The sequence below is a fragment of the Amphibalanus amphitrite genome, unplaced genomic scaffold (genome assembly GCF_019059575.1).
Source record: "Amphibalanus amphitrite isolate SeventyFive unplaced genomic scaffold, NRLGWU_Aamphi_draft 000047F_arrow, whole genome shotgun sequence".
Classification (NCBI taxonomy): domain Eukaryota; kingdom Metazoa; phylum Arthropoda; class Thecostraca; order Balanomorpha; family Balanidae; genus Amphibalanus; species Amphibalanus amphitrite.
In genome coordinates this window covers 317,510-332,306 of record NW_024881543.1, presented here as the reverse complement: position 1 = coordinate 332,306, position 14,797 = coordinate 317,510, and the positions used below count along the sequence as shown (strand labels likewise).

Below are 14,797 nucleotides of genomic sequence, written 5' to 3'. Positions count from 1 at the left end.
CTGTCCATGCAACAAGGGGTGCGAAATGTTAGAGATACAGGCATAGAATCAATAACAGCTACAAGACTGACAATAAAGTAACAATTTTCATGAATGTTTACCCTTTTACATAAAATAACAACCAGACAATATAGATAGAAAGCGCTGGTTTATATTATTCGAAATACAAAACGGGGCCCATGGCCAATCTCAACAACCAGCCAACAGCTTAGATCGTCTAAAGATTGTCTTAGATTTATTCCCGACTTGAGGAAAAAGGACCAGCGCGGACAGTGCAAAGAGAAATCACTTCGGACAGACACGAGACCTAACGACCTAGGCCAAATTCAATAGGCTAATTATGAACAGTCACGTCACAGCGAGGTCATTTACCATCCAGCTGTTTGGTCGAATCTAATGGACAACGAATGCCGAACAAATCACCGCTAACACTCAAGCGATTCAAACTATCCCAACCGAAGACGAAATACGATACAAGGCCACACTAGGAAAACACCACTCCATACATTTCGCGTGAGGAGCAAAAAATGACATACATTTTCCACAAAAGTCGAAAACAAGCCCGGTCCAGTGAATAACAAAAACATTACGATCGACTCCGTCAGCGATGAGCGATGCTTGAGGAGCACACCACCGTCCGCTCCACCATTATAAATGACGGCTGTTATTGATGATGACGATAATGACGATAGTGTGCGCGCCTTATCAGAGCCGCCGCCGACAACAGCGAGTGCCGCACGTCAAATGGGCCGCGACGGGCCGGCAGTTCCCCGGTTCGAGGAAGACCCACTTCAATGGCCCGGCCAACAGCAGAGTTGAGCACGAGAACATGTCGATGGTCGAGGAAATACTGCCATCGTCGGACAGTAACACGCCAAATGTCTACCCAACGCTGTTCCAGGGCTGATCCGAAGGAATAGAGGGCTTATGTGGCGGCATCATGGCCTTGAATTTGAGCAGACGAGACTTACGGTTGCAGCTCCTGAGCCTCAGAAATGCGCCTGGAACGGTACATTGTACAAGCACACCAGCATCGTGGCAGACAAATCACAGACTGCCAAAGGCGCCGTTACAAGACACCTCCGTTACACGACACCTCTATACTTTTCCAGATAATGTTTTGTTCCAAACTGTTAGCTGAACGCTAACCACTTCCTCGTCATGCAACAGACAATCGTCAGGTTTTTCCTTCACTTCAAAGGTGAACACAATATAAATTGGCAGCCGTTATTGACATAAACACATACGGTACACAACCCATGAAAGCCTTCGCCTTTTGCGGTACCGCCAGTCCAGTCAGAACCCGTGCTCCGGGACTCCCGCCACCTCCTGATTCAACAGTTCGTCCAGCACCCGACTGCGCCCATCTCTCGCGCCGTTCGCTGCAGCGGCACCACCCTCCACGGCCGTAACCGCCCGCCGCTGAGCCGGCGCCTCGTGCAGGCCGCTCCAAACGCGATCCGCCGGCTCAGACAGAGCGACCGGCGCCGGCCCATCGGTCCCGTTACGGCACTAAATCTGAGCCCGGAGAGAGCAGGGGAGTGAGCAACACGGCGACAGGGCAGAGACTCGAGTCGGGCAGCGTGCCGCGCCGCGGTGGGACGAGAGAGGATGGGATGGGTCTGGAATGGAATGGGATGAGATGGAATGGGATGAGTAGGACGAGTGACAGCAGATGGTGGTCTGACAGTTCACTACTAATTCACACAGCCTTCAATTAAACCATCATAAAGAAATATGAAAGGTTGCGTTACGCCATACCGTCTTAGAACTACGAGGGCCGAAAAGAGTTCAGAGATAAGAGGGCCAAATCGTATTTTCCTTCACCATACAATGCCCTGCCCTGCGTCAGATCCAGAGCTCCCTGGACATACACCAGGCCTCGATCAGTGCCTGGCTGGCTCTCCCACCCCAAACTCCATGTGGGAGGCCGGCGGCGGCTCCCCGGGCTCCAAACCAAGGTCACTGAGCCGCCAGCTCCGCGCCGCGGCACCCCTCGCCACCGGCGGCGGCGCCCCAGGCGGCCCGGCACGTTGACCCGTCTCCAGATTGGGGTAATGAGCATCGATTATGCCGGATAACGAGCCATGCCCATATGGGGAGTGACGTCAGCACCCGGGCCAGGTGACGTCACACACGCGAAGCCGGCCGAGTGTGACGGCAGGCAGGCGCGGCGGTTCGGTGGCCTTCAACACAGCCGGCGCACGCCCGGCGCCATATGGTCACACACCAGCCGCGCCGGCGTGGCCAATCGTTCCTTGAACGTGTCCCTCCCTACTCGCCAGCTGGCAGTCACCCAGCCACCAGCGCGGACACTTGTGTCAGATCACCTGCCCCCAGCGCCGCCCGAGATTGGGAGCGAATCGCCCTTCGCGTCGTCTCGGTACTCAGCGCTGCATTGGCAGCAGCAGTCAGCAGTCAGCTAGCAGCGCGGCCGGGGCGGGCGGCTGACGTGGCTCCTCTGCGGCGAGGGCGCCGCGCCGCGCCGCCGCCTGGCGCGGTGCCAGCGCCGCCGCGAGGGTCGCACGCTCCACGGAGCCGTGGAAGGCCGGCCGGCTGGGTTTCCCGAGCGGCGCCGTGCTGCGGTGAGCCGCGCTGGGCTCAGCCGGAGAGGCACGCTGAGGGCGAGCCCACGCCGGAGCACAGGCGCTCACAACACAGACGAACCACTCACTTTCGCTGATCGTAGTCGCGGGCGGGCCTGACGTACTCCGCTGGCGCTACAGCGTCAGCTCCTCTCGGTGATGCAGTCAAACTAACCAAACGTGAGAACCAGGTGGGCCTCAGTGACCGTGTTGCGACTGGACACCGCAATAAATCCTGCAAAATTGCGCCCGAGCCTAGCCTGTCCGGCAACAGGGCCCGAACTCCAAATGGTCACCGCGCATGTCTGTGAAACTGGGGCAAGAGCTCCGCCATGTGAGTGGGACGCAAAAAAGGCACCACACACGCAAATGCCGCGGCCAACAGGCTCCTTTTACGCCAGTGCCAGCGGCCGGCGGGCAAAGTGGACGAACCGGCAGATTCTGGTTGGAGCGACTTCCCAGCACGCTAACCACAAGGTCGCGCCGACTGGCGAACTCGACCCTCGGGCGGACCCAAAGTCACACCTGGCGACTGCAGGGTTCTCTTGTAACGCACGACTCGGTCTAGGTCCGGACTTTTACAAACGCGTTTCCGCGTCTCTCGTGACTTCGGGATTACCACGGCTAACGAAAAACGCGTCCCAGTTTGACAATTTCCCAGTGCGCTAATTTTTCCCGGCGATTAGTAGCTACATCAGCCTCTGCAGGAACCAGTTCCACAATGGCCGTGAGGTCGCATTTATCACAGGTGCCCAAAAACTGATGCGACAAATCGCGTTTTCCTTATCGATGCCTTCTGGCAAGCGACAACGTCGTGTTTAATTCGCAGCACTCTGAGGGGAATGGCCGCCGTCTTCACGGGCGTGCAGTCTAGCACGCAAAACGCCGCGCCTTTCCCACCAGTTTCCCGAACCACCCCGAAAAAACTGTCAACCAACAGCGCTCGACTCGCCACCGGTCAGGGGAGGGGTTGGGGCCCAGGGCGGCCACACAGAGGGCGTACTGGGGAGGTGACGCCGACTCCTCGCCTTCGTTAGCAGTCTGCCGCACGGCTAGACGCGCTAACAAGCAGTGTAATGTGACGCAGGTACAGCACGGACAAAACTATATCGTGGTCTCAGACACTCAGGGGGAAAGGAGTTGGCCAAAAATACATTAGCAAGGCACAGTGCTATCGTTAAAAAGAATGTTTCCATTCAAGCAGAGCAGCCAAAGGAAATGTGAATCAAACGAAAGAAACTGTCGCTGAATGTAGTTTAGTTTGGATAAATGGGAAAACGAAGCCTTACTATTTTTAACAGTCTGAAATCTGAATGGAAACTGATATAGACGCTAGCCTGACTGATCACAAAGGCTAAAAGAAGTAATCCCAAAGGCATGGCTCCAATTTCCTCCGGCGGATTTCATTCCGTTCAAATCCTCCCCCGCGGTATTCCAAGCACAACAACCTAAAATTGGACGCCGGACGTCGGTTTACAGGTCAAATGGGGAAAAAAATCCAGTGAACTGCTAGTGCACTCATCCTTCATCACCTAAATGTATGTATAAGCAGTCTGATGGGACTTATTTCTTGCAAAGGAATTAGTGACGCAGTGCATTCACCACATCAGATTACCAGTCCTTCCTCTTTCTCAACACGTTTAGTGACGTCATTAGACCAATATGAAGTGAAGACCGACATTTATGACTCTTCTTTAGTACTCACAGTAAGGAGCAAATGTCACTCAGTTGTCACACTGCACCTATCCGGGAACCACAATACCACCATCCTTCAGGATAACCGTCACCACATCCCTTTGACCGCGGCATTAACTGAAGCAACTGGTCAACACATTCAGCGATCAGCAAAATAATGAATTAAAAACTCTGCGCTCTTCCCACTTTTCACCTAACTACTCACCGTTGTGCACACAGAACACAGAAGCATCCCAAATAATATAAATTAGCACAACACAAATGATGAAGACGAGTTTAATTCCCTGATCAGCTTGAGCTGGGTCCCATGACGTCATGGCGCCACATCCGGAAAGGAGCTCCACAAGCGTGTCACGGCTAATCTGGCGCGAAGGTCGCGGTAAGCCGGCTGGGAGGACGGGTCACCGGAGGCCGCGCCGGCGCGTGACCGCCTCTGCAGCGCAGTGTGAGGTGACCAAACAAGAGGCTTACGACACGCTGTGGTAAAGGGCGGTAGATGGATGGACGGACGGGTGGATGGACGGACGGACGGACGGACGGACGGACGGACAGACAGACAGACAGACAGACAGACGGAATGACATGCGACGGCCACGAGTCGCGACAGATCAGACTATCGATGGCCTCGGCTCCCCGGTAGTCATGTGATCACGAGGCACGTTCGGCGGGTGACAGCCGCACGTGATACAATCCACAGCCCAGAGACCGCCCGACCGCCCGCCCTCCCGCCTCGAGTACAAAGTCCATCGGCCAAGCCGAGCAGCCGGGCCGCTCTCAGACGCACGGAGCCTCGCACGGGGCCCGTCCGTCACGGGACCCGGTGGAGGCGCCGCGCCGCCAGTCGCCGCTCTACATGGCATCGTCGTCGGCATCGTCCAGCGCTCCACGAAGCGGCGAGGTCGCGGCGCCGCGGCACGGACGGCCGTCCGAGCGGGCTCGGACACGGCGCTCGGCACGCGAGCTGAGGCCGGCCGGCGCCGAGCGGCCGCGGCCGCCACGGGCTACTCACACGGTTCGTCGGAAGGTCATCTCAGGCTCAAAAGAAACGATATTTACCATTCGAAAGCTGACGGTGAGCTGAATCCAAAAATGTAATTTTTATCAAAATCGATCGATGGCCTTTTTTGAAAATTGCGTTTTTGTAAAAACTTAATAATCTTTTATTCAACGGGCTGTCCTGGACATTTTTGAAAACATAAACATGTATTTTTGAGTTCCAGTGAAAGCTGAATGCCAAAAGAACAATATTTAGCGAAGCAACATTTCCAAACATTAATATGCGTCTCCCACAGCCGAAAATAAGGCGCAATCACACAGCTCAGTGTCACGATGGACCAAAGTCAGCCACACAGAAGCGTGAAATGACCCTTATCGACTCGCAGACCCGGCGCTCTAGGCCCGCCTGACCGGCCACGGAAAGAACGTTCGGCTCTCGTTCTACTAAACAAATGTCATATTTGTCAGTTTAACTTTCCACATCGCTATTAAAGTTATTCAGGATACCTGTGAAGAAAATTAATTGTTCTGTCATCCTCACATCATGCATTAATTTGCATTTGTTCATGTCTACTTTGCTCAATTGAGCTTGGTATCATGCCCATATAAGGAAAATTGGCCGCGCTGAAATGTCAGAGGCTGCACCGGCCTCAGCTCGGGTGGAGTGGGGGTAGCGCCCGGCGGGGCAGGGTAACCTTTGACCGGTCGCACGGCCGAGCAGCTGTCACCAGTACAGCCTCTGACAGTGAAACCCCGCTCACTTCCCCTGCGCGGGCACTGATCGCAGCTGGATGGAACAAAACATGCATAAGAAAAATGTAAATTAAAGCATGTTGTAAATCGAGCAGAACAATGAATTTTCTTCACAGGTATCCTGAATAACTTTAATAGCGATGTGGACAGTTAAACTGACAAATATGACATTTGTTTAGTAGAACGAGAGCCGAACGTTCTTTCCGTGACCGGTCAGGCGGGCCGAGAGCGCCGGGTCTGCGAGTCGATAAGGGTCATTTCACGCTTCTGTGTGGCTGACTTTGGTCCATCGTGACACTGAGCTGTGTGATTGCGCCTTATTTTCGGCTGTGGGAGACGCATATTAACGTTTGGAAATATTGCTTCGCTAAATATTGTTCTTTTGGCGTTCAGCTTTCACTGGAACTCAAAAATACATATTTATGTTTTCAAGAATGTCCGGGACAGCCCGTTGAATAAAAGATTATTGAGTTTTTACAAAAACGCAATTTTCAAAAAAGGCCATCGATCGATTTTTATAAAAAAATACATTTTTGGATTCAGCTCACCGTCAGCTTTCGAATGGTATATACCGTTTCTTTTGAGCCTGAGATGACCTTCCGACGAACCGTGCTCAGAGAGCCTCGTTCGTCCAGCGCCGGCGGTCGGACGGCCGCCCACCGCCGCCACACGGCCCGGCCGCACGCTATCCGGCAAAAACCAGTCTCTGATGTAAGCGGAGCCGCGCCGGCCGACCTGTTCTCGGCCCCAGCAGCGGCAGACCAGCGGCACACCGGCACCAGCGCCAAACAGGCACCGGGACCAGCGCCGGACGGGCAACGACCAGAGCCGACCAGCGCCGACCAGCGCCGCAGCAGACCAGTCCAACACCAAACCGGCGACCACCGGCCGCCGGTTCACCCAGCTCGCAATAACAAACCCTGCAATCCGGCTCTGTTGCGCTGGTGATCGGCGCGGCGTCTCGGCAGCGCTGTTCGCCAGCAGGTTTGGCGGCGAGCGCCCGGCTCAGGGAGCTAGCTGCGCACTTGGTTGCGACACCACGGCCTCCCGGTCGGCCGGTTAGACTCGGCTCAAGACGCGGCGCTCAGATGTTATCCTGGCCACGATGAGGAAACGTTACCGGTCGCTTGACGAGTCGAGCCGAGCCGGTCGGCCGCGCAGACCTCGCACGGAGCGTGGACATCGCGCAGGTGGCGTGTCTTCCGCCGCCGACAGTCGTGAGGGGCAGCTTTGACGTCGTGCGATGACGCTCCGATGTCGTGCAGTGACGCTTCAGCGGCCAGCGATGACGCGTCATTGGGCGGCGACGATGATTCGCTCCCTCTGGAGAAGCCCTCAGCTGACGATCGTGGCTGTGAGCCCCCGGTCACGAGTCCCACGAACCAGAGAGCGTTGCAAAAGAGCTCAAGACGGACTGGAGACCTACGTACCATTGCCAGCCACGTTCCCTGGACTTCAAACGATGCTGCTCTAATAGTTACTACGACGCCTACCGCACTGAACTCTGCAGTGTGTGCAACGCGACATTGTTCACTGAAAGGGAGTCATCTGCTCAACATCAACCGGATTAATTCCTGGACCAGGCAGGGCTTCGGAGCGAGCTCCGAAGACCGGAAACGCCTTTGAGCACTCCGGGCTGACTGTTCTTTCATGACGTGTACTACGCAACCAGGCTCCATGACCTATAAACTATAAATAAATGTAATAACAAGAATGGCATCAGAAATAGGACCTTTTCCAGCATATCATGGAGTCGTAGTTAACGTCTACCCTATAATTTCTGATTTTGTGCATGTTCCCATATAACTCAAAATCAGCAGAACACCATCGCCAGACTTCGGCAGTGCGTCGCCAATGCCTATCGGCCGAGTGGGCAGATAAGTCGGGCGGGGCCGGCGGCGGGGGCGGGGGCGGGGGCGGGAGCGGGGCGGGGGCGGCCACTATCGGCCTCTCAGGAGAAGCTGGCCGGCTGGCTCTCTGCGGACGCGATAAGAGCCGCTCTCAGGCGCGCGGCGACGCACTCGTCACTGGGCGGCGATAAACAGCGAGCCACCACCGGCGGCGGCCCAAATCCGGGTCAGTGGGCGGCAAATAAACACCCCCTCCACCCCCACCCACCACCCACCGGGGGGCAGCCGCCAGCGGCAGCTGCGCCACGCCAGATCCGTCATTGGGCCGACCAATCTGCCGGGCTCAGCGCGGCTCACCGGCGCGGAGCGCAGCCCGGCACGGCCGGCCGACCGGCCTGAGTGGCAATAAGCCGATGTATCGGGGCGCGCAGGCTGGCCGCATATGACGTGCGCCCCCGGCGGCCGGAGCCCAGCGGGGATGGATGACGGACGCGCCGCCACGCCGCTGTGACGGTGGATGACCGATACGGGAGCAGCGGACGGCGCTGTGCGTACCCGGGAGACCGGCGGGCGAGAGGACGGCGGCCAGCGAGGGAGGGCGACGGCCAGAGGCGTGATGCGTGTATGTTCTACACCAGAAGAAAGCGGGAACAAAAATATAACACAAATAAATTCTTTGAAGCAAGAAAAAACAATCATTTATTAGATTGGCTAAAAAAAAACAGTATAAACAGTAGCCACAGTTTATCAAACTCTCGACAAAAAGTCAGAAACAATATCCGGGTATCTGCAGGAGCACTTCCAGCACACGCCTGAGGCAAGAAAGAGCCATACGAAGAAACAGAGCTGTTGGGCGCACAGCCGAGCTGCCCGGATAGAGTGCGCGCTGAGAGGAGGACCCGAGGCCGCAGTCTATTGATTGGGGTCTATAGACGGTCGTGCGTCCGGTGGCGGCGCACCGGCGGCCTTATGGAGCGCCGCCCATCGGGACGAGTGTATGCGCACGGCCCAGACGCCATTAGGCCGTATTCAGTCCGGGTCCATTGAGGGACGCGTGCCCAGCTCCGCCTCCGGCCGCCGCCGTACCAGGCTGCCGGCCGCGGCTAAAAGCGGCGCGCTTCGACGCGGCTCGACGACTCCGACGGGGAGCGACGGAGCGGTGCGTCGTTCCGAGAACCGAGGCCGCTCGTTTCCGGCGCCCAACGAGTACCGGCGCCGCCGCGGCACCGACCCGACAGACCCGGGAAAAAGCCGCAAAAACTCGTCAGACCTTCAGAAACCCGGCAACTTTTGAATTCTGAGGACAAGCACATCAAAAGTCGTACTAAAAATGTTCGTAAAAGTCGCCGGATGCTTTTTATGCAGCCTCCAGATCTTTGCATTCACGAGACTCCCTGAAATATTACGATAAAATACGAAGCGTGCACTGCATACCCAAAAACTGGTAATGAGGAGCCATATCGGTTCTCTATAGGCCTTGAAACGTCAAGAAAAGCGAAGGTCAGATGGAAATGACGTCACTTTGAAAATCTTATGAAAAAGTGATTTGATTTTCTTCGAATAACCAAGTGGATGCTTTTGGGGTCGGGGTATTTAAGCCTCAGAAAAAAAAACAGAGACGTTGACAGCCGCACACAGAGACTCTACGATACCCGGGGAAAAGTGCAGAAAACGACTTAACCCTATTAGTGGCAGGCTCCTGGCTACCCCCTATTAGTGGCAGGGGGGGGGGGGCTGTTTACGACCCCCCCTTGATATCTCGAGATCTAACGGGCCGATTCTCAAAATTCAAACGGCATTCGATTTCGCTCAACGTGATCTACATTTCTAAAAAATAAAAATTGAAAAAATGTCAATAGGGGGTAGAGGGGGTAAAAACGGGCAAATTGCAGATACATTTTAGACTGTTTATCACGGCCAGGTTTCTGAACCAATCTTAACGCAACTTTTGCCGATCGATAGAGAATGAACCAGGAATTCACATGGATCCTAAAAGTATGCATTTTCAAAAATCATAGGCGGATACAGATCATTGAGATTGGGGGTACACAAAAAGTATAGTAAATAAGGTTTTTGTTGGTACTGTTTCTAAAAAGGGTGGTAATGGTCTTGTTATGTTACAATTTTCTTATGAGAGAACGACTACAATTGTATTGGTCATGCATAGGCGGTGTCAGGGCACCTATGTTGGGAGGTAAAACATAACCCCCCTTTTTGGACGCCTGGATCCGCCTATTATAGCAAAAACTGTCAAAAGAGGATGCACAATAACTGTATATGCTATCACATGATACCTTTCATTCACTGTTCGTAAAACTGGTGCAGCATCGTGATCTTCGCCCAAATGACTCGCTTCACGAATAGGACCCCCCAATTCCCAGTGCTCTGGAGCCGCCCCTGGTAAAGTTATGAACTTGAAATTTTCAGGGAATGTGCCCAATTTAGTTTTAGGAAAAGTCAGAAAACTTCAGCATCGTAGCTTCAGCGGTTTCGGAGATATTCCCGAAAAACCTGAGGGGTGGATAAAAACAACCCCCCCCCCCCTGCCACTAATAGGGTTAATGTGATTTCATGATACCAGAGTCGGCAAAACCACACGAGGAAAGCAGCGGCTAGACAGAGCATCAGAATACTCGCGTCCAGCTGAATAAACATTCCTTATACGCAAATAGCCTCCCGTAATCCACCCGAGCCCGGACCGTTCGCATCGCATGCAGGCGACTTCGCGGCTCCCCAGACGCCGCCGGCGGCTTAGGTCTTGGAGCTCATTTGCTGGGCGGGTAATGGAAATTGTCCCCGGCCCGGGCCGCCGTAAGCCGGGCCCGTCGGACACGTCACGGGGCGCATTACGGGCCGGCGCGCGGTCTAATCCGGGCCGGGTCCACCGGCCGCGGCCCCGGATTAGGAGCTGGTGACCGGGGTCACAGTGGTGGCGCCAGAGCCGGGCAGGCGGCAGAGGTGGGCTTATGTCCGCCAGGTAGCCGGCAGTGCGGCTGAACGGCTGTGCGGTCTGGCCAACTCGTCATGGCAGAACATTTGCCTACTCTTGGATGGACAGCGCTGCCGGGATACGCTGTTGGATAACCTTCCGAAAGTCTGCTTCTTGCGGATGGATGGAGTTACAGTCAGTTTAGCCAGCATTCTCAGGCGCCATGGTCATCCTGAATTGGGCTGCAACTGCATTGGTGGACGATGTAGTGAATAACAGGACAGGTGCAGACCGGGGGATAGTGGCCTCCAGCGACAATGCAACCTGCGGCACGGTGTGACTGCTGAATATTCAGCCATGCCGGCCGACACGCTGTCACTAACCACCGCCTTACACAAGACCGCAGAGCTGGCGGGCTAACGAGCACCAGCGACAGATGCCATCTCTTTCCTCCAGAGCATCGCAGCCCGTCACTTCATAATAGTCACAGACGTCACGTCATGGCCGTCACAGACGTCACGTAACGTCACGCGACGTGACGGCCGGTCGGCCTCCGCCCCTCTACGTCGACCTCATCGTCGCATTAGAATGAGGTCGCAAAAACGACGTCGGTGTCACATCAAACAGGCCGCGCTGCGCCGGAAAAAGACCCGGCGCCGATCCCGCTCTGGGCTTGACAACAGTGGCCCGGGTGGGGGCCTGGGCTCGGACCGACCGTGACAGTCGCCACCGGGAACCGGTTGCCGGGGCGGCGCTGGCAGCGGTGTCGTCTGGCGAGGTGTCGGCCCAGACGGCCGAAGTGCAGGGGCCGCACGCGGTCAGTCGCGCGCAGGGGCGCTGGACTCTGCCAGGTTGCGCAATTGGCAGCGGGCTGGACGTCCAACAATAGGTCACTACAGGTCTCTTACGCAAGTTCACACAGCACGCGCACTCGCTGACGCAGCACCAGAGGAGATCGCGTATATCTGTCATCGCCGAGGAGCAAGGGTAAAAATAAACACGATTACCATCGCAACTTCTTGTGCAACCGTTTACAAAGACAACAGACGGCGAGTACGGCAGGGAACGGTTCAGTGCACGTGCAATCGACCAACTTCATCGGCCGACAGCGCGCGTACCTACATCACCGGCGGTTTATCTGCCCGCACTTTTTCAGGGAACATTCACACATGCTACACCCTCTCTGTAACGGGAGCACACGGGGGACGGGGCACCTTTCACCACACCACACCCTGAGGCACTTCACCGACACCCTCCCCTCCCCCTTCGCCGGTGCAGCGCGGGCTGCTCTCGGCACTCACCTGTCTAAAAAAGGTCCACTCCTGTAGGCGTTCCTCCGACCCGCCTTATAATCCTCATACCGCCGCACACCGAAAGCATCACCATACACCTGACTAGATCGGACACTCATATCGTCGGCACACCTGCGGGGCAGAGACAGACGCGACGTCAGACGTCAGGAGACATCACCGGGGGTCATCAGGGTGAGCACAGAGAACGGCCAGACGACGAGAGGTAATCGGCCGCGGCCAGCCACGTGGTAACCCCGGGTGAAAGTGCTCGACCATCACGTGGTGAGGAGGCACCACGTGGCTGATTCGCGCCAGTCATGCGATAGTCATGTGATAAGGGGTGCCGCCAAAACGGACCACCGGCGAGCGGGTACAAGAGGTAGGACATGCCGGCGCGCGGCCAGGGCGGGCCCGCGGGCGTGTTGGACATGTCGGCAGGACAGCGACAGGGACTTCACAGGGAGTGGACGGTACGGTCCGGCTCCCACCGGCAGAGTTCCGGCTGACCAGGGACAGGTAGCATATCTACACCGATGGCTGATAGGAAGCCAACAACCGGTGATCAATGATTGTGCAGGAGCTGAAGGGGTACCGATTAGCTGGTATTCATCCTGGTCAATTCACAGGTAGCGCCCTGGTTCTCATCTAATAATGGGTGTTTCTCGGTACAATACTTTGACAAACCATCAACATAACACAACACAGTGCTGAAAACTCTTCTGTGAAATGACAACCATGCTCACAATGCCATTGAGCATGAACAATGGACACCATTCGAAACTTCTGCTCGGGAATGCAGTGTCGTGCGACTTCAGCTTTGGCCATTGCGCGTTTTCCATACAATGCAATCTTATCTCAACCCATTATCCGTTGTGAAAGTTTTGCCAAAGTTTGGGCACGTGTCTGTTGCAGGTTGCTCGCGTGCCATATGTTTCAATTTCAATTGCATGTCCTGTGTGCAAAATACTCAAGAGTCCGATTAAATGTAATGAGGGTACGGTACGACTGTAAGTCAATATACCCTGGGTACGACGGCATTACACAATATCATCACAGTAGGTAGTTGTCGACTGATGGCATGATGAAGCAAGAATTTTTCAATAAAATAAAAACGTCTTCACCTAGCCAGCCTTAAATTGGTGAACAATGAGAAATGCGCCAGCCAAAACAAACTGCAACCACTCAGATGTTAGAGCCTCATTCATTTCTAGTCGAAAAAAAGATATTACACCCGCCACAATTCATCCTAATTTTGACAAAGGTGATCACCAACCGTACAGTCGACGGCTAGCTACCTGCCGTCGTACAGCCAGCGGTCAGCCGCCCTCCAACCATTGCGCCCCTACGGCCAAGTCCCTGCGTGGAGGAGGAGGGAAAGCGCCCACAGAGCCCCGGACAAAGGGCAGACCCCGGTGCGGCCACGTGGTCGGCCCAGAACTGGGCCACACACCGACTCACACGGGGTGCCGGGTACGGTGCGACGGGCTCGGACTTCCCTGTGGCGGAGCGTGGAACTCTGCGGGGCGCCACAGGGGACCAGAGGAGCCACAGCGAGAGGGCTATGACGTTAGAGGGGGTGGTGGAGTGCAGGAAGGGACCACAAAGGAACTGGTGGTAGAAGGGGACTTAGGGGGGCATGACATGACCCGCTAGTCACACCAGTTTAAAACACACAGAAAACGTTTCGGACTGGGACGTTCATTGGAGTATTCATTACAAAATATCCCGAGTACAGCAACAGATCCCAATAGCAGTCGACAACACAAAACAGAGCTTTGATCACAGCAAATCACACCTTCCCATACGCGCTCTAATCGAACGCAATAACCACAACCGTACGAAGAGCATACCATATCTTATCCACCGATGGACCGGCCTTCCCAGACCCCCCACCCTACGCTTGCCATCCGGCACCAGGACGGACAACAGCGGGGACCTCCAGTCGTTCGCCACACCGGGTTAAGTCGAGTTTGTGCTCCACTATTCCCGGAGAGACCCGGCGCCCACCGACAGCCATCATCCATCACCGCTCCCCAAAGACAGCCCAGAAGACAAAACGTCAGCGAAAACGAGACGACATGAAATGGGACGGCAGGGACCGGGGAAGACAGAGCGACGTGCAGGTAACGACGCGGCACCGGGCCTCCGGCTGGTGATCAGCTCTGTGGTTTGTTCAGCAGCGAGGTAGCGCCAGGGGTTTCACCACGGTGGCATAACGTCAACGTTTTCGTCACTAACCACAGCGGGGATTATGGTCTCGGGAGCATCATTTATTGAAATGGCAGAGGATAGGTTTGCTGACAGCAGCTCAATGCAGATCGTTGGTCTAGCCTTTGTGGACGATTTCGACAGTCATATTGTCTGCAATGAATGCATCGTCGTGTTTGTTGCACCTATCCCGGAAGCCACCACTAAATTTTCGTTTGCATAACAACCACCTGCTCACACATGCTGAATGCCTTTAAAGTGAGTAAAGTGCATATGTGGTCGGTGATCAACATGTTCCAAAACCTGTTCCTTAATTCTATCCAAATGTAACTGCACAAATGCAAAACAAACCATAAATACCGATGTGTCTGACAGTCACCATGAGTTTGCAAACAACCGTAAAATGTGATAGTAAAACGGCGTACAGGGATCAAAGGTCAGTTGCGACATAAATTGTACGCCAACACTCAGCGAAGGACTTCACAACTG

At 55.1% G+C, this 14,797-nt stretch overlaps 1 protein-coding gene across 2 annotated transcripts in view; it reads right to left on the bottom strand.

Annotated features, from left to right (window-relative positions):
- Positions 1-14,797, bottom strand: part of LOC122377563 (msx2-interacting protein-like) — a 119,378-nt gene that overhangs the window by 71,818 nt on the left and 32,763 nt on the right. For both annotated transcript variants that reach the window (XM_043357702.1, XM_043357704.1), the window contains exon 3: positions 12,110-12,232. In XM_043357702.1, the coding sequence (XP_043213637.1) occupies positions 12,110-12,232 (123 nt within the window). The remainder of the gene's footprint in view (positions 1-12,109; positions 12,233-14,797) is intronic.